General features: G+C 41.6%; 1 protein-coding gene across 1 annotated transcript; it reads right to left on the bottom strand.

Annotated features, from left to right (window-relative positions):
• Positions 1–1,989: 1,989 nt before the first annotated feature.
• Positions 1,990–19,157, bottom strand: LOC142209097 (5-hydroxytryptamine receptor 3A-like). The gene is made up of 8 exons (XM_075278036.1): positions 19,032–19,157; positions 16,550–16,594; positions 15,055–15,164; positions 12,447–12,616; positions 10,564–10,721; positions 9,570–9,774; positions 3,443–3,664; positions 1,990–2,270 (listed from the first exon to the last, which is right to left on the bottom strand). Exons 1-8 carry the CDS (start codon positions 19,125–19,127, stop codon positions 1,990–1,992), a joined length of 1,287 nt encoding a protein of 428 aa, XP_075134137.1. The 5' UTR covers positions 19,128–19,157.
• Between the last annotated feature and the right edge of the window lie 2,495 nt (positions 19,158–21,652).

Raw genomic sequence — 21,652 nt, 5'->3', positions numbered from 1 at the left:
GGTTTCACAGAGGTATTGTCACCCCATCACAAGCCCCCTACCCTCAGTGTTCACATGGGTTATTGATAGGTTACAATAGAACCTCTCCCCCCCACGCCCCCCGTTCATCGTCAGCCTCTCCCCTCTGCCAATTTCTTCACTGGTTACCCATTGCTCAGCAAATAGAGTTCAAGTTACTAACGCTGACATACAAAGCCATCCACAACCTGTCCCCTCCATATATCTCTGACCTAATCTCCCGCTACCTGCCCACACGTAACCTCAGATCCTCCAATGACCTCCTACTCCGCTCTGCTCACATCCGCTCCTCACACAACCGTCTCCAAGATTTCTCCCGTGCATCCCCCATACTCTGGAACCCCTTACCACGACACATAAGGGCTCGTTCACATCTGCGCCCGGTCTCCGTAGTTCAGGTTTCCGTCTCCTGCCTAAAACAGAGGCAGGAGACGGAAACCTGCAGGAGTCTCTCTCACCCATTCATTTGAATGGGTGAGAGAGATGTCTGGCGGTGAGCGTTTTAGGCTCTCCGCCGCGAAACCGGGTTTTATAATCCGGACACAGAGTCGGACATGCACTACTCTGTGTCCGGATAAAAAAATCCGGTTTCGCGGCGGAGAGCCTAAAACGCTCACCGCCGCTCACGGCCGGACCCGGTCTGTGGTTTCCGTCTTCTGGCATGCAGAAGACGGAAACCATAGAACGGAGACCGTGAACGCAGGTGTGAACCTAGCGTCAGACTGACCCCCACAATCACAGACTTCAAGAAGGCCCTGAAGACTCACCTATTCAGGAAGGCCTACAACCCCCAATAACACTACTGTCACCACACCAGCACCTGAATAGTCTCTGCCCTCACCTTCTGTCTTTATCCTTCTTCCCTCAGAGACTAAGGCCTTGCAGGCAGGGCCCTCCATCCCACTGTGCCAGTTGTCCATAGCTAGTATTGTATTTGGTTTGGAAATTTTGTGTACTGTATGTAAACCCTCAAATGTATATGAAATTAATATAATAATGTAAAGCACCATGGATTTAATTGTGATCTATAAATAAACAATGTAATAATAATAATAATAATAATAACAATAATAAAATTAATAATAATAATAATAATGATATAATATTAATAACAATAATTTGGTCTTCATGGCCCTAAATATGCTGGTCTTTAAGGGGTTAGACGTCAAGTCTGATTTAATTTCCTAGCTTCCTTCTTGTCTACACTTATGAATATTCTTCTTATTGTTAATGCGGCTTCATCTACAATATGAGCTTTAGTTCTGGGCAGCAGTTCAAAGTCAGGGCACCCTGGAGCTAGAACAGGTACAAATAAGAGGCAGGGGCAAACTTGGTTACAAGAAAAAAATTTAATAAAAAACAAACACTCAAAAAAACAGAGGATACAAAATTAACCTGTATAAATATATTAAAAAAGTATAGTAAATATGTATTCCATGTGAAGATTTCTAACAGATAAATAGGTGCCCCCTATATCTGGAGACAAAAAGGTTCAGTGGTCAGTCTCCAAAAATGACAAGGCTTCTTTATCCTAAGAATCTATGAAATGGTCACATCTCTGGAGCAGGTCAAAGGAGACGACTTCAAAAAAGGCTTCAATGGTTTGTCCCACTATAGACACTTAGTGTATCCCCCATGGAGATGGAATAAGTGTCTACCATGGGAAAACTCCTTTAATGCTTAAGAAAATTTCATTTTAATTTTTCATTTATCCTACTTGTATAGCGCCATCATATTCCTCAGCACTTTATAGACATTGTCAGTCACTGTCCCATATAGGGCTCACAATCTAAATTCCCTATCAGTATGTCTTTGGAGTGTGGGAGGAAACAGGAGTACCTGGAAGAAACCCCACACAAACACGGGAAGACCATACAAACTCCTTGCAGACGTTGTCCTAGGCAGGAGTCGAACCTATAACTCCAGCTATAAAATTGTGATGTGATCCAGTCTGATCACCATGTTTACTGGTTAAGAAGATAACTGTCTAGACCAAAGGCACACAACTGTCACACTATATATAATGAGGAGAGCGAAATAAATGCGAAAGAGGAATGTGTCCAAAACATAAGCAACTTGTAGCCACTCCATGTGGATGTTCTGGTCCTTGGTGCACTTCAGATGAAGCCGGATATGTGTGACCTCTTGCCCAATGTGGTTAAGAACCTCCAAGTATTTTTCGTGCACCTTTTTTAGATGAGCTGGCACATAACATTCACTTTCCTTTTCTTCCTTATAGTCATGGGTCGTCTCTGCAGACATAGAAATGCAAACATGACTTTAAGATCTAGTGTATTTTATGTCCAACCAGAGAAAAATGTTCAGTCTTGGAAACATTTATAGACATGCACATCCTGGTGGACGTTATAGGTGGGTGAGGAGGCGAGATATTGGGCAGAACATCCTAGGAACCATTGGCAGAGCCTACACTAATCACAATGTCAATGGAACCCTCCATCCTTGGAAATCATCTCAAGCTTAGCTTCATTGAAGTTATTGGGACTGAGCTGCGATACCATACACCAACTGTAGACAGGTGGTTTTAGGAAGAAAGCAGCCATGGATCGAGGCATACATATCCTAAACCAATAGAACAAGACCTATAATCTCATTAACCCTTTATTTGAAAGGCAAATAAAGGAGGCCATGGTGAAAACTGGAACGGAAAGGGTTAGTGCCTGTCAGCAGAACTTGTGTAAATGTTAGTGAAGATTTTTTTTTCTTTTTCTTAAAAATATTAAGAGAAAATACATAATTTTTGTCACTGCTCCCCTTCTTTCCTCTGTCTTTGTTCTCTTGTTTTTAGAGCGATCGGGATTGGGAAAGATCGGATGCCGATCAGCGATTGAGCAAATTTCACAGATCGCGATCGGGATTGGCTGGAAAATGATTGAAAATCAGATTTTAAAAATGATCCTGAAATCTCAAGATCGGCTTAACCCTACTCCATAAACATAAAGTAACTAGGGTTGAGCGATCGAGATTGGGAAAGATCGGATCCCGATCGAGCAAATTTCATGATCGCGATCTGCTGGAAAATTATTGAAAATTAGATTTTAAAAACAATCCTGACATCTCAAGATCGGCTCGACCCTACTTGTTTTGATTGGAAGGAGGAGGGGGAAAAAATCTGATTTTCTATAGGGTCCTATGATTTCTAAGTACGTCCCTGCCCATGTAGTTTTTTTTTCTCGCAAAAATATTCAGGTAGTGCAGGTCCTTTTATAAATATAATCCTGGTTATTATCAATCAATATGTCTAATGGAGGGCAGGACTGTCTTGCAATTCCTTAATCCACACAGTGCCTATGAGTATAAGGTACCCATCTTTCACTTGGTAGTGTAGCATCCATAGTCTGCCTCTATGGTTGGCGCTCCCTCTCCAATATAGCTGCATAACAACAGATTTTACTTTAACACTCACCACTGCTGACAGTTTCATTACGGAAACAAGTTCCAGAATTAGATGCATCAGATTGTCCTCGGTCCTTTATGGAGATAAAAACTGTCATCTTCTCTAGGACTAATGTTTTTAACCACTTGGGAACCTCAGGGCTGAGATTCTGCTGATGAAATGATCGGACTATCAGGATGCTTTCTGTTAGACTTATCAGAAGCAGAAGCATACACAGCGCAAAGTATATACCTAAGAAGAAAGGGCAGAGAAAGAATCACATCATGCCAAAGTAAGGAGACAACATGTTACCTATATAGTATAGCAATAGTCATGTTCATATTTCTCATATTTTTATATTGTATTACTAGAAATACGCACACTTTTATACTTTCATTGATCAATGCAATGAATCGAACCTTAAAGGGCTGGCCCACAAACATGTGTAACCTACAGAATCATATGTATATATATAATGTCTGTCTATCTGTCTGTCTGTTCTTTATGCGCGACCAAACAACTGGACCGATCTTCACCGAATTCGGCACATAGATACATTAGGTGTCCAGGAAGGTTTTAAACCATGCCTCAACTCTCTCAGACACATTGTTCTTGAGATACAGTATTCCCAAAACATTGACCTGTATTAGCCAATACAAACCTGCAAGTCTTTCACTCATATTCCAACTGCCATACACATGATCACGCCACATGCACACAGCAATACTCCAGGTGTTTCCAACACTGATATGCAAATAGAGATACACACATCAGAGGATTAGATACACAGCTCAGCACACAGTATCACACATCAGAGGAATAGATACACAGCACAGAATAACCATCACACATCAGAAGATTAGATATTGGTACACAGTATCACACATTAGAGTATTAGATACACATATCAGCATACAGTATTACACATCAAAAGAATAGATGCACAGCTGAACATAAACCATCAGACAACAGGAGATTAGATACACAGCTCAGTACACAGTATGACAAATCAGAGAATTAGAGGCACAGCTCTATGTCTATGTCTATGTGTAGAGTCCCATCCCTAACAGACCAAGAAGCAGCACACACCAACACACATCAGATGATTAGAAACAAAGCTCAGTACACACCAACACACATCAGAGGAATAGGTACACAGCTCAGCATAAACCTTCACACATCAGAAGATTAGATACACAGCTCAGCACACAGTATCACACATCAGAAGCATAGATGCACAGCTGAGCATAAACTATCACATATCAGGAGATTAGATACACAGCTCAGCACACAGTATCACACATCAGAGAATTAGATAAACAGCTCAGCCTACATAAACACACATCATAGGATTAGATCACAGCTCAGCACACATTAACACACATCAGAGGAGTAGATACACAGCTCAGCACACACCAACACACATCAGAGGATTAGGAACACAGCTCAGCACACACCAACACACATCAGATGGTTAGAAACACAGCTCAGCACACACCAACAGACATCAGAGGATTAGAAAAACATCTCAGCATACACCAACACACATCAGAAGATTAGATACACAGCTTAGCACAGTATTACACATCAGATGATTAGATACACAACTCATCACACACTATCACACATTAGATAATTAGATACACAACTCAGCACACACTATCACACATCAGGGGATTAGATACACGGCTCAGCACACACCATGACACATCAGTGCTTTACTCCAAGTTTCCATAACAACCCAGCCATTTTTCTTCACTGCTGTAGGTCAGATTTAAAGGGGTAGGGAGCTGTTGAAGACTCTGTTACACAAGTTCACATGCACATGGTTTTATCCCAGGTATCCATAACAACTTATCACAGGTTTTTCACTGATTTCCAAACTGAGATACACATGATCACATGACGCTTATGGACCAATGGAAATTCGCAGGGTCTTCAGTCTTCACATACACACAGCTTTACACCAGGTTTCCATAGCCATTAACTTATTCTTATGAGGCCTCTACACAAACAAAAAAATGAAATATACCCGTGCGAAGCTGGATCCTTCTATTATGTGATAACTGCAAAATTGTTGGGGTTTGAATGCCTGGAACCTCACAGATCCCAACATCTAATGCATACAAATTTTTCTGAGTTTCTTATTTGCCTACTTGTTTACTAGTAGAGATGAGCGAGTAGTACTTGATCGAGTAGGTATTCGATCGAATACTAAGGTATTCGAAATACTCGTACTGGATCGAGTACTACTAGCTGTTCGAAGTTAAGATTTGATGCAGAACCAGCGTTGATTGGCAGAATTCTATACATTGCCAATCAACGCTGGTTCTTCTCTTACCTTTAGAAGTCTTCTCCCTGTGCAGCGTCCCCGCGTCCTCTTCCGGCTCTGAATTCACTCTGCCAGGCATCGGGCCTGGGCAGAGTCGACTGCGCATGTCCGCTTGTAGTGCGGGCATGCGCAGTCGGCTCTGCCCAGGCCCGATGCCTGGAAGAGTGAATTCAGAGGCGGAAGGGGACGCGGGAACTAGCAGAGTGAATTCAAGGTTGGAAGAGGACGCGGGGACGCTGCGCAGGGAGAAGAATCCAGCCCGACCCTCACTTATGGACTTGGTAAGTAGAATTTGATCGAATGTTGCCTACCCCTGAAACGAGTATTTCCCCCCATAGACTATAATGGGGTTCGAAACCCGTTCGAACAGTCGTACAGTGAGCGGCTGTTCAAATCGGATTTCGAACCCCGAACATTTTAGTGTTCGCTCATCTCTATTTACTAGTGTAAAAGGAGTATTTCAGTAACAGCGACAGCTTGCTGATTGGTGAGGGCCTAACTGCTGGGAACCCCACTGATCATGAGAAATGGGGTGTTTTAAACCTTAAGTTGAACTGAGGTGGTGTGATCTCCACTCTGCACCCTCCAATGTACAGAACTCCGCAACCCCTGATGCAACCCCATTGAAATTTCCGATCACTCCCTCTATTCAATTTGATGCGCAAAACCCTCCAGTTCTTTTGATCAATAGGAAAGCCATAGGTTGGGCTATTAATCACCAATAATCAATTTAGAAAAAAATTACAAAATTAGAAAAAAACAGGAAGCGTGGACATATATCAACTGATCAATCAACCCAAGAGTAAACACTCATGTTGCCTGCTTGCATTGTTTATGCTAGCTGTAACATCACACATCGGAATTTGAGGTGGACATCCCCCTGAGATTCCTCTTCATTTTCCGCTCCCCTGGCTCCACAAGGCAAAATGCTTTAGCAGAGCTGTGGGTTTCCATTGCTGATTAAGCCCAGATGACTGGACCTAAAAAGCAGGTGGACATGAGAAGCAGGATGTCTTGAGCCTTGGACTCTTGCAATCCATCGAAAGTTGGAGAAGGACACAAATTTTTTATCCCATTACACACAATCAGAGTGGAATCTGTCTCTGGTTTTGGGGTGGATTCCACCTTAAAATCAGCGGCCTATGAACACAGCCATATAGTATGTTCACACTCTGGAAATGGAATAAGTAATTGAGGCAGATCCCTGCCTAAAATTTCTCTTCCGTTTTCGCCCCTCTGGCTGTCCATCCCTGATTATTAGGTGCAGATGAATAAGACTAATCGGTGGTCACCACTTTGAAGTTCCACCACACGGACATACCCTTATAATTCTGTTTCATTTAGATCTATTGTATCTATGATTGGTCAACCTTAGATTTTGTACCCAATATACACTAGTAAATGGTTGATGGTTTTATGGCTTTTCAAAATTCCAGAATTTTTGGCAATTTCTTCTCGTTCTCCTCATACTTTATGTGTCTGTACATAAAAATCATGTTCTTTTCTATTTAGCAATATTCCGTTCACTCCATAATTTACTCTTGTTTTCCTCATTGCATTTTGATTGTTTTATTACCAGAAAGATACTGATATATTTTGCTGCTCATCATTTTTATTCCTCCAGACAGCTTAATAATTTCATGCATAATTGTATTGTCTGACTGCTCGCTACTCAAACAATATTTAAAGTTGAAAAACGGAGGAAAGAGGGATCAATATATGGAGGGATTTTTGTATGGAAATAAAATGACATGGATACATTACAAATAAAAGTCAAATTTACATATATGTACAATCAAATTTATTGTCACGAGACCTAGTTCAGGTTTTGTTACAATTTAAGGAGGACATAAATTCTGAAATTTCTAGTGGAAATAACAGAGAAATGGCAGAGCATAAAGTATTAGAGATGGACGAACCTCTCGAGATATTTTACGACTGGTATTTGTAAGGTTCAGACAAGGCCCTAGACCAGACCTGGGCAATGTACGGCCCGGGACCACATCCGGCCCTCTGACTGCCTCTATCTGGCCTGCATAGCTAGTGGAAGGTTTTTGAAGGACCTATGATGATGTCATCACAGCCTATCACCAGGATAGTCTATGACTTATTAGTGGGCAGAGCCACACGGGACTGTGTGCTTGCTGCAAGCTGCCGGAACTAGGGGCAGATGTAGGGGGGAAGTTAAACTGAATGCACATGTAGGGGGGACATTAAACTACTAAGGGGCAAATGGAGGGTGACATTAAACTGGGGCAGCTGGAGGAGGATATTAAACCATGGGGGGTAGCTGGAGGGGGACATGTCTGCCTCTAGTTGCCCCCAGTTTAATGTCCCCTCTAGTTTCTGCTGATTTATACTGGGGCACCAGGAGAGGGACTTAATACTGTGGGACATTTGGAGGGAAACGTTATAATGTGTGTGTGTGGGGGGGGGGGGTATAATGTTAGGGTGACTGTAGGAGGATTTTACTTTGTGGGGCACATGGGAAAATGATTGAGAATGGGTGGAGTCAGCAGGGAAGTGGGTGGAGCTAAATTTGCGGTGACTCGCATGGCCCTCTAGAACCGTTACTATTTCTCATGTGGCCCCATGGGAAAATTAATTGCCCACCCCTGCCCTAGACACTAGGGGATAGGGCCTACGAGGCTGGGATGAGGATTAGGAAACAAAGGGGTTAAATAAATCAGGAGTTAGAGTGGGAAAATAAAGGGAGGGGTCAGAGGTGGGATAAAGAGGTGCAGTGGTGTGTTTAGGGTGAGTTGGATAAGTTTACAGGCAGGAGTGGCCCACTCTGTTTTTATGGCAGTTAGTGGAGTATTTCAGGGAGTAGTGGGGTGAGAGGCTTAGCGGTCAGTTGGAGGATCTCATCAGTGGTATGGGGATCCTGGTGTGGAGTGTGAAGGCCTTGTTGGGCTAGGGTCCATTGGGGATCAGGCTTCACATCACTTAAGTTAAAGGTTTACAGAGGTGGTATTTTGTGCCGGGGTAGTTTGGCGGTGGCGTCTCTCACCATTGTTGTTCTGGTATGTTATATTACACTAAAAGAATGGTTAAAGTTGAGGTATTTAATATATTGTTGGGTACAGTAATTTATATATATTTATAGGCTGCCTGCTTTATGGCAGTTTATTTATCTGTTATTTATGTTACTGTTGTTGTTTATAAAGTTTCAATCCAACAAGGAGTCCTGGTCTTTCTTGGGGATAGGGTAAGGTTTTCAGGGAACGGTAAGAGGGGTTTCCTTGGAATATGGTAAGTGAGTACGGACTGGAACTATATTCCTCCTCTCTGAGTCAAGATATTTTTTGGCCCCGGGGGAAATGTGACAGCATCATAATAAATAGTTATGCTCACCTTACCTCACCTCTCCTGGGCTCCCTTGCGACCAGCCTACTGGCCAGGTCTTCACCTTGGCCTGTGGGTCGTAAGTCAGGCAGCTGAGGACGTCAAAAGTGAGCCAGGAGAGGTGAGTAGAACTGTTAATACTGTTGTCGTACCTCTGAGGCCACCAGTTATTATACACTTTGGTCTGGGACTGATGTAGATAACCAATCACAGCACTACTTGTGATTGACACCTATCTCTGTATGTACAATTATACAAGGGAGGCTATAACTGAATAGGATCGCCCACTGGACTCCTACGCCTGGAATAAGAGCTCTAAATGAATAAATTACTATCATATCAAATATTTCTCCAAAATTCCAAAACTTCTCAAAAAAGAAAAAAGGTCAGATGAACAATGTGACAGGTTCCCTTTAATTCGAGTGTGATACCAGCTTCGTGGTTAATGCATTTATGTGTATGGGGCTTGGGTCTCACCTATTAAGGGCGCTCCGGTTGCAGGTAAGGTATCTGAGACAATGATGAGGAAGACGGAGTAACCCAGAAGAAGAGTGATCTTGAAGGATATCCTCTCTCCACTCTCTGGTGGTATATAGAAACCAATAATATCCATTATCATGAGTAGAATACTGGGGAGAATCAGATTGACGATGTAGAAGAGAGGTCTTCTCCTGAGAGCAACCTTTGGTGAACAAACATAGGAAAGAGAAGATGAAAGGTGTCAGGTGTAATGTGATCTGTGCAATATTAAAATTATTCAGGTTCTTCTATGACATAGAACAAACAAGGACATTACATTGAAATAGAACACTATGACCTGTCAAAAGCTTTATATAGGAGTTTCTTAAAGGGGTTTTCCACGTTAATACAAATATAGAAGAAGGGATTCTGTGGAGGGTTGGCTTTGGCACAAAAGGGGCATGATTACTGAATGCGGGCACTGCGAAGGGATGGGAATGATGGGAAATTTTTAACAAGTCTTCAGCCCAGATGGGGAAGTAAAAGTAGATGTGGGAAATGTCAGTGCTGCTAAAATGTACAGATTGGATGTGTCTGCTGGTTGTGAGATGTTTCAAAGGTGGGCCCAAGTTGTGGTTTTGCACAGGACTCGTGAACCTTTAGTTACACCCCTCAGATCAACTAGAACCTTGGTGTCTTCAAACCCAGAGAGGTGGAAGATCAATGAGAGGTGAGTTCCAGTATGTTATGTTAAGTTCCAACTTTTTTTGACCTCTATTGAAGCTGTGGGAGACCACATAATACAAGGTAAAATAAAAACCTTTATGATCATCACATACCCCGATAGGGCTTATGGAATAAGGTTGTGCCAATGGATAAAATCTTAAAATACAGCTTACTTTTCCAATAGGGCACCACCACCCTTTATTTGTAATATACATAGCTTCTATGATTCCTACTAGTAGGATATTAGGTCATCTTTGAAGATCTTCTATCCTCAACAGCAACTTACATAGAATGTGATTTGTCCAAACTTGAGGTTGTGATCAGTAGTGACTTGGTAGCTCTGCACGACATTGATGAGATCCCATTCTCCATCGTTCTCAGAAAGGTCATCAGGCAAAGTCATGTCCTTTGGTGTTCCCCAAAAAGATATGTTTATATCCCGAGCTAAAAGATATATCAAAGATGTCAACCATCTCCACATACAGTATACAGATCATGCAATGGGACATTATAACATATTGGTGGGGCAACTGCAATGATTTCAGAAGTGGGCCCCCCATCACCACCACCTAGAAATACCTGATCTGCACAAATTATAATGCGCCCTCAATGGACCCCTTATAGTATAATGCCCCTTAGTGGCTCTCACACAGTATAATGGATCCTTAGTGGTCCCAAAGAATATTCCCCTTATAATGTCCCCCTCCAGGTTGTGCCCACAAATTCATGTCCCAACATGCTCCTGGCTACCCCCACTTTGTCACTCTCCACAAGTTGTCCCCACAATGTCATGTCCTCACCCCAGGTTTCCCCCACAGTATCATGTTCTCCCACACTGACACCCCCCTCAGGTTGCCCTCATAGTATCATGTCCTCACCCCAGGTTGCCCCCACAGTATTATGTCCCCCACCCCCCAGGTGGCCCCCATAGCGTCATACCAAGACCCCTCCCTCGTACCATGTCCTCACCCCTTGTTGCTCACATAGTATATTGTCCTCCCATACTGACTTCAATTGCCCCCACAGTGTCATGTCCTCACCCCAGGTTGGCCCCACAGTATCATATTCCCCCACACACGAGGTTACCTCCATAATGTCATGCCCCCCTGTTGCCCCCACAGTTTCATGTCCCCCCACCTCCCCCAGGTGGCCCACACAATTTCATGTCATCCCCCCCAGGTGGTTTCCACAGTTTCATGTTTCCTACTGTATATATCAAAAGAAAAAAAAAACCTTATTACTCACCTTTCCCTGTTCCCCCATTCACTCCTCTTTCTGGTCCCAGAGTCTTTAACAAGTCACAGGTATGATATATGTGACATCTACATTGCTCCTTCTGCTCCCAGTACACTGGGCGCAAAGACAGCGACCGGGTGGTGAAGCGGATTGACCTCATCAGCGTTCAGAAGACGCCAATGAGTTGGGGTAGTTCAGATAAACTGCCCTGGACAGCAGGACAGCAAATGTAGGACTTTCCCGCTGTCCAAAGGGGTCCCCACTGCCATAGGGCCTGGTGCAGGTGCACTGTTTGCCCTATAGTTGAAGAGCCCTGATGCTGTGTGAGTTAACTCTTTGGGTAAATTTACCTGTTATTACGATCTAGTACTAATACATTTGGATAAAAGGGTTACATATACAGATATAAACTTCATTTCGGGTCAGAATTGCTCAAATCTGCATTCAAATTTGATTCAATCAGAGTGAGTTCATTACTGGGGTTGAGCCTATCTTGAAATTTCAGGATCGTTTTTAAAATCCGATTTCTGATCATTTTCCATTCGATCCCGATCCCAATTCCGATCCCAATGCAAATCAATGGGATTTTTTAAAATTATCAAAGATTGAATTTTAAAAATGATCCTATTCACTACACAGCATGGAGTCCAAAAATTGTTTCACTGTATAGCATTCGGCAAATCAACGCTGGTTCTGCAGCAGGCTCATCCTTGCTAGTCGGGAGAGCTGGCAGCTTGCGGTTACGAGGGAGCTGACTTTTTCTCATAGGAATGCATTGACTAGCGTTGAATACTACTCGCTCATCTCTACTCTTAACCAGTCAATGGGAGTTGTAAGCTTATTGGAAACTTTTGGGAAATTGAGAATTAATTTGATATATGATGAATCAATTTGCTCATCTCAAATTATATAATAAAATACAGCTAGTCTTACTTGAATGAAGCCAGCTTCTGAATGAGAGGGAACAGTTCAGGAAATCGAATGGGAAGTAGTAGATATCAAGATTGCAGGATGTCATTATGTGAAGGGGATTGTTCTTGAATATTCTGCCCTTATTGTTCACATATACATAAGGGATAGTTGAAGACTCTCGGGTGCCCACACTGGAAAGAGAGAACAGAGTTAACTATTGTTGGAGAATACAATAACTGATCATTGTAATAGTATAATATATATATATATATATATATATATATATATATATATATATCATACCTTCCTTACCTTTTCTCTTGACTGGTCATATCCAATAACGTGAAAAAAAAAAACCTAGGGGCACTTCCTCATGAAATATCTAATAGATCAGGTACATACTGGTAAAAGGCTACTTACCTGATCCAGTCCAATATCAGGCTTTGTAACAAAGACAAGAACTGATCACAGCTCTGACGGAAAATCAGGTGCTAATCCTCATGTAACCTCCCAGCTGCCAAGTCCAGACTGGGACCAAAATATATTGATCCTGTTAACATTCAAAATAAAATCTAAAAAAAAGTGTAAATCTTTGCCTGTTCTGTCTTCTGCGCCATCATCCGGTCGCACACTTATATTTCTGACCATTGGTTCTTCTGACTACTCTTTTGGATTCCGACTCTGTACCTCACTGCTGGACTGGTTCCAACCCCTTGGCTAGCTGACCTCCCATTTGTTGTTGTTCAGCTTGACTGCATTCTGTCTTATCACTTTTATCATAGGAAGGGACTGTCACCCAGTTGTCCCCTACCGCCTAGGTTGGGTGAGGCAAATAGGCAGGGACTGGGGACAGGTTCAGCTTAGGGCTCACTGTCTTGTCGTTCCCTTCCTTCCAGGTTTTACCAGCAGCTACTGGGGAATTGCTCCCCTTACAAAATGCTTTCTAAGTATCACAAGATGACCAGCTTTTCAAAAAAACATGATTTCATGATATTCTGTCACAAGATATCTATGCTATCGGTGTCAATGTGGGATCACTAAGATATTGTATTTTACAGTATTTCATGAGGAATTGGAGCTCTTTCTTACCCACATCTTAGCTAAGGTAAGGGTTGACACATTTGTAGAGTTGTGTGCACTGAATGCTTATACCAGCTTGTCTGAGTGTAGTATTATAGTAACAACTAAACACAAGGATTTCAGTTCTAACTAATTGACTTTCACAGCTTGAGAATTTCTCTTACATCGTAGGATAAACAGTGAACATATTGGGGCTCAGATTGTACGGATTTATTTATTGTACTATTACAAAACTGTATAATGGCTTATTTCTTAATATATCTGTATACTGGTGAAACCTGTTTTTTATGTACACATATTTGTGAATCAAAAAATCATAAAATTAATGGGGCTGTCCAACCCTTTGGAGATTTTTTTGCAAAAACATTCAATATTGAAAAATAGCAAAATGGGTAATACACCATACTGATTCCCTAACACCATTGTGGGTCTCCAACCCGTCTCTGTATCATGGTCTCCAGTGATGATGTTCTGACTGTTCCAGTATACAATTAGCTGCAGCAGTGATCTCAGCGGTGTCCTCTGTAGTCAGTGATTGGCTGCAGTGGTCACATGTCCATGTTGAAATGTTATCTCTGGAGGCCAAGATTCAGACCTCAGCAAGGGATCAGGGAATATTAAAAATATTCAACCATTTGTTTTCTGCAGCCTACCTGCATTCTCCTACCGTGCAGGCTGCTCAGTGATGTTCAGTGTGAAATACATATGGCGATTTGCCTGACAGCTCAGACCATAGTCCTTGTTTCGGATCTCCCTCCTGAGAACATAGGGTGCGGTTGTAGATCAGATAGCTCATGTGATAGATTTCATGCTCAACAATACTGAGCAGTCTGCAGTATATGGGGACACTTGCAGAATGTTAAATAAAACCAATTTAAAAACCACACCTATGTGTTGTGACCTAGCACTGCAACTCTGCTCCATTGAAGTGAAGGATAGAGCTGCAGTGCCATATACAACCTGTAGACAGGGGTGGCGCTATTTATGAAAGACAGCAGCTAGGTTCCTATGATCCTGAAAACCCCTCTAATTGTACCTTTTTTGCCTCTGCATGTAGTACCAAGGACAAGGTACATAAGATAAGATAATTAGGGTTGAGCTGATCTTGAGATTTTAGGATCATTTTTAAAATCCGATTTTAGATCATTTTCCAGCCGATCGCGATCGTGAAATTTGCTTGATTGCCAATCAGGATCCGATCTTTTCTGATCCCAATCACTCAACCCTAATGTTAGAAAAGCATTGTGGGAAATAACCTCCAACCTCGATCCTGCCGGAAAAGATCGGGTTTGGAATTCCGATCGCGATCGTGAAATTTACTTGATCGGAATCCGATCCTGATCGCTCAACCCTAAAGATAATCCTTTAATAGACCCACCATGTGTGTTACAGCACCCTGGATAATACAGTAATAATACAGTAATAATACAGTAATATAATACAAGAAAGAACATATACAAGCTCATAGCAGATAGAAAGATACTAGGAGTCTTAACAACTAAGAAAAAAAGAAAGACAAATAAAAAGATTTATACTTCCTTAGACTTACATTTCTTCAATCACGATATCGGGAAGCCATATTGAATTTGTAGGTAGGTAGATGTAAGTGATGTTATCAAACTGGGTGGGATCCCATATAAGAAAATCATCAACCCATGACTGAAAGAGGTCAAAACCAAAAAAGCAAATAGATACGATCACTATGGTACAATTTTATTAGATGTATTAATGCTTTAACCATTTATATATTATATTTTACTTTTATATAGACATATAGTGCTTTATATATGGGATTCACGTTTTTTATCAGCTTCCCACTTTGTCCAACAACAATAACACGACCACTGTGGCCTGAAGGGTGCAAATCGGCAAACAGTCACAAATTTTGATGCAAAGACATCATTATTATTATTATATAATATGTAGAGATGAGCGAACAGTGAAATGTTCGAAGTTCGATTCGAGTAGCCGCTCAATACTCAACTATTTGATTGAACATTAAACCCCATTGTAGTCTATGGGGAATAAATACTCATTTAGGGGGAAACCGATATTCGACTCAGGAGGGTCACCAAATCCACTATGACACCCCAGGAAATGATGCCAACACCCTGGAATGCAACTGGGACAGCAGGGGAAGCATGTCTGGGGGCATCTAACATGCTCAAGTCACTGTATTATGTCGGGATCCCTGTCAGCTTGCAATATGCGGGAGCTGACTTTTTCCCATAGGAATGCATTGACCAGAGTTGATTGGCCGAATGCCATACAGAGTACAGCATTTGGCCAATCAACGCTGGTTCTGCCGGAGGCTCGTTTGTGAGGAGGCGGAGTCTAAGATCGGACCAGAATGGAGACTGCTGTGGACCGATCTAAGACTCCGCCTCCTACAGCAGAACCAGCGTTGATTGGCCGAATGCTGTACTCTGTATGGCATTCAGCCAATCAACGCAGGTCAATGCATTCCTATGGGAAAAAGTCAGCTCACGCATATCTCAAACTGACAGCATCCCGACCAGATAGAGCCCCAAAGAGCTGTGTGAGTAACATTCCCCCCTAAATAAAGGTAATCCCTAGCTAATCCTGCCTCTAGATCTATCCATGTCTCACAATCACATACTTCACAGTCTCATATGACCCGGATAGTAAATCCACTATTCGTATAAATTGGAGGTCACCTGATTTAGCCAGCCAATTACTTTTTCCAATTTTTTTTCGATGCCTCCGTTGTCATAGTTCCTGTCCCACTTCCCCTGCACAGTTGTTGGTGCAAAAAAAGCTCCAGGGAAGGTGGGAGGGGAATCACCTGGTGTTCGACTCGAATAGAACATCTCGAATAGCCTGATATCTGATCCAACATGTACTAGATTGAACGCTATTCACTCATCTCTAATAATATGTAATTTTTTTGGTGTAAAAATGATAACTTCCTCCCAGTATTTTTTAGGGTGTTTTTTGCACAGTCTATGGACCCATGGACCCACTATCTACGTAACATTATAAAGGGGTTACTTATATAATGAACTGAAATAAAGTGGCCTTACCTGGTTGTACCAGATATAACTTTTGACATTTTGGTTTTTCTCATCCTGGTAAGAAAAAAATATTTTTAAAAAAGTTATTAATCTCTTCCCAAAATCCACCGCAAATATTTTGTATTTAAATATGGCACCCGCTCAAAAGCTGAGCTGATGTCATAGCCACCAGTTCTGTCAGTGACAATCTCTAAGCTCAGGCATTTAAACCCTAAGGGCCCGTGCACACGATGTAACGCGGTGTTGATTCTGACACGTAAACTCAGCGCTTTAAAACAGGATCCCATTGACTTCAATGGGTTCCGTTTAACGCGAGTAACACATTTAAATCAATGGTTTAAAAAGCAAAGTTCAAAAAGGAAATCACTCTACCTGGGTTGTTAACCAGATGGTATCCAATGTGTTGCGGGCTGCACGGAACCTCCGACCGTCAGGTGGTAATCAAGTATGAAGAAAACAGTACAAAAAATCCAGCACGCCCAAAAATTTGAAAAATAAAAAATAACTTTTATTTCAAATCATTAAAACGAACAAAGCTCCATAGAGCATGGATCCAGGATAAAATCAACCGCCTACGCGTTTCGAGACCGATATCATGGTCTCTTAATCATGGTACAGGTTTAAAAAGCCTCCCATTGATTTCAATGTGTAGCGCGCGTAAGACGGAAACCATTGAAGTCAATGGGATTCTGTTTTGAAGCGTTGATTCTGACACGAGTTTACATGTCAGAATCAACACCGCGTTACGTCGTCGTTAAATGTCGGATGTAATTATGAGCATTTCAGGGTTTGTTTTAATTTCACTTTGTAGAACCAAATGGCTTCTGTGCAGCGAAATTGTGCAAACCATTCAGTTACTACGGCAATCGACTGTCTTCTGAGGTTACCGCTCGTGGGGACTACTATTGTATTGTAATCCAAGGTATAAGCAATCTAGAGAGTGCACCTTTAAGGCCCTTGAAGGGCTAAAAGAACGTAAAATGTTTTGTTAAAAAATATAAAAGTTCACGAAAAATATTTATCCCATTTGGTTAAAAAAACCATCAAAGGTCAAATTGCTATTATTTTGTTGTTTTTGCTCCAAAAAATTTAAATATAAAGTGATCAAAGTGATATTTACCCCAAAATGGTACCAATAAAAAATCCTGCAGAAATAAAGAGTCCTCACATCCCTCTATAGGGCATTGGTGTGGAGAAAAGCTACTGAGTCCCAGTTCAGATCTGCATTCAGTATTCCATTCACGGGTGTCCGCTTGGGAAACGGAAACATTTCCGCATTAAAAAATGGTTAGCTAAGAAACCACATGGACCCCATGCATAGAGAAAAGTGGTACTTTCGTGAGGACACCGACTGGAAACCACACGGACCCCATTATAGTCTATGGGGTCCATGTAGTTTCTTAGCTAAACACTTTTTAATGTGTATAGGTTTTCATTCAGGCGAACGCCAAACAGAATACCGAATGCAGATGGGAACCGGACCTAAGAGCATCTCGCACTCACTCAAGAAGACCTGCCATGTCCATGCACAAGCAGACCATTGATTTGAATGGTCATTGAGTATCGGGGTTACTGCCTGATCCCGGGACATAGTAGTCTGTAACCCCAAGAGTTAGGGCACCGTCACCCAATGTATGACTATATGGATATCATCATATTCTTTCCTCCAAACATGAGGAAGACTAGCCATATATCCCTTTAAGAGTAGCTACGTTTAGTTGGTGATATAAGAATATTTCAATAGACACCGTGGAAACTGAAAACCCTGACAGTCTGAAATCTAGATCAACTTTTTTTTTCTTTTTTTTCAGTAAATGATTCAATCTGCCAAATGTTTTCTGTATTAAAATTCATAGATTCTTATTTTCCTTTCCTATTGAGACGAGCAGTGTGAAGAGTAATTTGCAAAACAAATGATTGTTTCCTAGATTTTAGATACACTTGTGTATAGCTGTTTTTATCAAATAGTTAACATATCATGACTCGGAAATGATAAATGAGCGATTTTTCTATTTAAATGGTTGTTTCTCTGGATAAGTTTCCAACAGTTTGATATAAGATAAGTCAATGTTCCAGATTTAAGGGGCTCCGCTCTTCGTACAACCCCTACTGGTTAGAAGGGCCCCTTGACAATGAGCTGGTAACAACAGACTATCTTGTGGGAAACCTGGAAATAAGGATAACATTTCACTGCAGTGCCCCCACAGGTGAAATAAAGTATTACACAATGTCCACTAAAGTCAATGGACTGTTTGTATAATAAGACAGATACTCCACTGAATCGGAGACACTCTATATAGTCGTTCTTGTCTTTGGCCAAGAGATGAGGGTCTTAAACAGAGGATCCATACTCAGAATTCCCAAGCAAGGCATAGAACAAAGGACAACCCCTTTAAATAAGCTGTCATGTAGATTTTTTTTCCCAATACATATATCAAGTTAAAATCATTTTCATGAACAGAACATACTAAAAAAAAACCCCAAAACTTACCACTCCAAGAATTGCATATATGGCTATCTCTATATATACTGTGGTGGTTTTTCTCCAGTTTTGCACCGGCCGCACTCCTTTGTGATATCCGTCCATCAAGTAGTCTGAAAGTTCCACTAAAGATGTCTTATTGGGTTTCAATCCATGAGATTCTGGTTCAAGAAAGAAGATGTCACTCGTCTGTTATCTGGATGCTTGTATGGGCGGCAATAAGATAATCTGTGAGATCCTTTAAAGGGGTTGAGCCATAATGGAGACATATCCCCTATCCACAGTACAGGAGAGAAGTGTCTGATCATTGGGGTTCCCCAGTAATCAGGATGATAGGGCACCAAACATCCCTCTAAAGTCTTACTTGAGTGACCTGTGCTCCACTCACTGCTATGGGGTTGCTATGACTGAAGTATCTGGCATTGCTTGTAGCCCCATAGCAGTGAAGCGAGAATGGGTCACACAAGCGCACTGGCCTTCCATTCACAAGGAAGATATAGTATAGTATAGTAATATTGTATATGGACACTGCACAGTACCACTCCTCTAATCCTGTGTACTGTATATGGACACTGCCCAGTACCACTCCTCTAATCCTGTATACTGTATATGGACACTGCACAGTACCACTCCTCTAATCCTGTATACGGTCACTGCACAGTACCACTCCTCTAATCCCATATACGGGCACTGCACAGTACCACTCCTCTAATCCTATATACGGGCACTGCACAGTACCACCCCTCTAAAACCAATGTTACTAGTGCAGTAACATTGGTTTGTGTACTCCAATAAAGCGGAAACTTTGATTCTGTTACCTCTTTGGGTAAGTGTCAGATCCACCACAGACCCATAGTCTTCATACCACCTAAGGCCCAAGGTAGTGTTAATCTGCCCTTCAGCTAAGTACTGCCCCAACTGCTGCAGAACATCTTAATATACACAACAGATACTGCAGACCTTTCTTAAGAAAAGGATAATAGTATTATATATAAATCTGCAAGGGCTGAATCTACAGTGAAAATCTGCAACAGGAATCGATATTCGGCAGATTTAATAATCTACACTGCAGGTTACAATCTCATCTACCAGGGAGGTCGGCCGACTAATCAAGATCTGATAATAGTCTGAGTGTGAAGACTAGCGGTGTGACACCACACTGACAGAGCTGATCTCTCCATACCAAACCTACAGAGCAGGTACTGTGCCACCCGTTGTTGTTGCCAAGGTGAGAGACTGGTAGCCAGTCTCCTGTATAGTCAGGGAAAAGTGTTCCTATGTTTAAGTCAGTTCTCAGCCGAGAAGGTGTTTGCTTTTTTGTTATTTGTGCCTTTGCAAAGGCAGTGTATGCACTACAAGTGAATAAAGCCTGAACTTATGTGCAACCCAGTGTCTGTGTCCCTGTTTCCTGCACTGCTACCGAGCATCTACCTAAGCAAATCCCCACTATATATATATATATATATATATATATATATATATATATATATATATATATTAGTAACCAGAGGTAAGAAAGTAACTTATTCTAATTTAAAAAAGAAGCAGAATAAAATAAATAACATTTAATAAACTTAATGGTAACAAAAAGAAATAAAAGTTAAAAAAAAAAAAAAAAATGTAAAAGCCTAAATCATTGCTACACTCACCTGTAGCGGAGAGCACAAGCAGGATCAGCACAGTCACCATAGCGGCCGTTCCCTCCGATGTAGGATCTGATCTATCATTCATCACCCAATACCTGCTGATCCGGCTTGGTATTCACACAAGGCTTCTTAATGCTATTTTTGCTTAATCCCTTCCTTCCAGATGTTCTTTGCAGTTATTGTTCCAGATTTCGCTTGAATATGCAGTTTTTTCTTGAATCTATACCTACAGCTGATATATTCTTCTCACCTTCACATAAATTTACTAATTCTATTTCATCTCAGTCTGGCTCACGTACTGTCTATTGCACTTTGTTTTATGGTCTCCCTATATATACTGTATATATGTTCATCTATCCTTGTAGCCGCTCCTCTATGACAAGCAGTGAGATACCTCTGGAAGAGTAGATGTGGTATCATATAGCTCCTCCCTCTTGTTTATTACTAATGATACGTTTGTTCCATAGTAAACGCTTGGTGATTAGATTTTTTTTTCAAGTTCATTGATGTATTTCATACTTTTAGATGTTCACTCCTCCCGGTTGACCTTAGTTGCCCTGAAAGTTCATCACTGTGACCAGTCACATGTTTGTGCAGAAGTGTAACGTTTCTGGGCCCTAATACAAAATCTATAATGGGGTCCCAACTTACCATGTGCTTTTTATAATAGCAGAGAGTTCTTTGGGCCCCTCAGGCTCTGTGGCCCAGTAGTGACTGCCACCATTGCATCCACTATAGCTGTGTCCCTGTAGACCATATCAGGCTGTCATCTCTGAAGGACAATATACAAAAAGTAGTGGAGGACTAGGAAGCATTTGAAGGAGATCAGTAAACGGGAGTGCCACCATATGTCCTGAGGCTGCTTAGACCAACCACATAAGTCACTGGTTCCTTATCAGTGACCAACTGAGGCCATTGATTACTCTCAGTGGTAAAAAGGAACCTAAGCGAAGAGACGGAAAGGGCACCAGCGGTAGACATCGG

This window comes from Leptodactylus fuscus, chromosome 6 (genome assembly GCF_031893055.1).
Source record: "Leptodactylus fuscus isolate aLepFus1 chromosome 6, aLepFus1.hap2, whole genome shotgun sequence".
In the NCBI taxonomy this organism is placed as follows: Eukaryota; Metazoa; Chordata; class Amphibia; order Anura; family Leptodactylidae; genus Leptodactylus; species Leptodactylus fuscus.
Note: the sequence above shows the minus strand (reverse complement) of the source record. Positions and strands in the feature narration are given on the sequence as shown.

Excerpts from the sequence above, each read along its gene's own strand:
- LOC142209097 (XM_075278036.1), bottom strand. The coding sequence starts at position 19,127 with ATGGACGGATATCACAAAGGAGTGCGGCCGGTGCAAAACTGGAGAAAA. Across the intron at positions 15,165-16,549 it reads GTTATATCTGGTACAACCAG|TCATGGGTTGATGATTTTCT; the intron begins GTAAGGCCACTT and ends GACCTCTTTCAG. Across the intron at positions 12,617-15,054 it reads GATATCGTGATTGAAGAAAT|TGTGGGCACCCGAGAGTCTT; the intron begins GTAAGTCTAAGG and ends CTCTCTTTCCAG.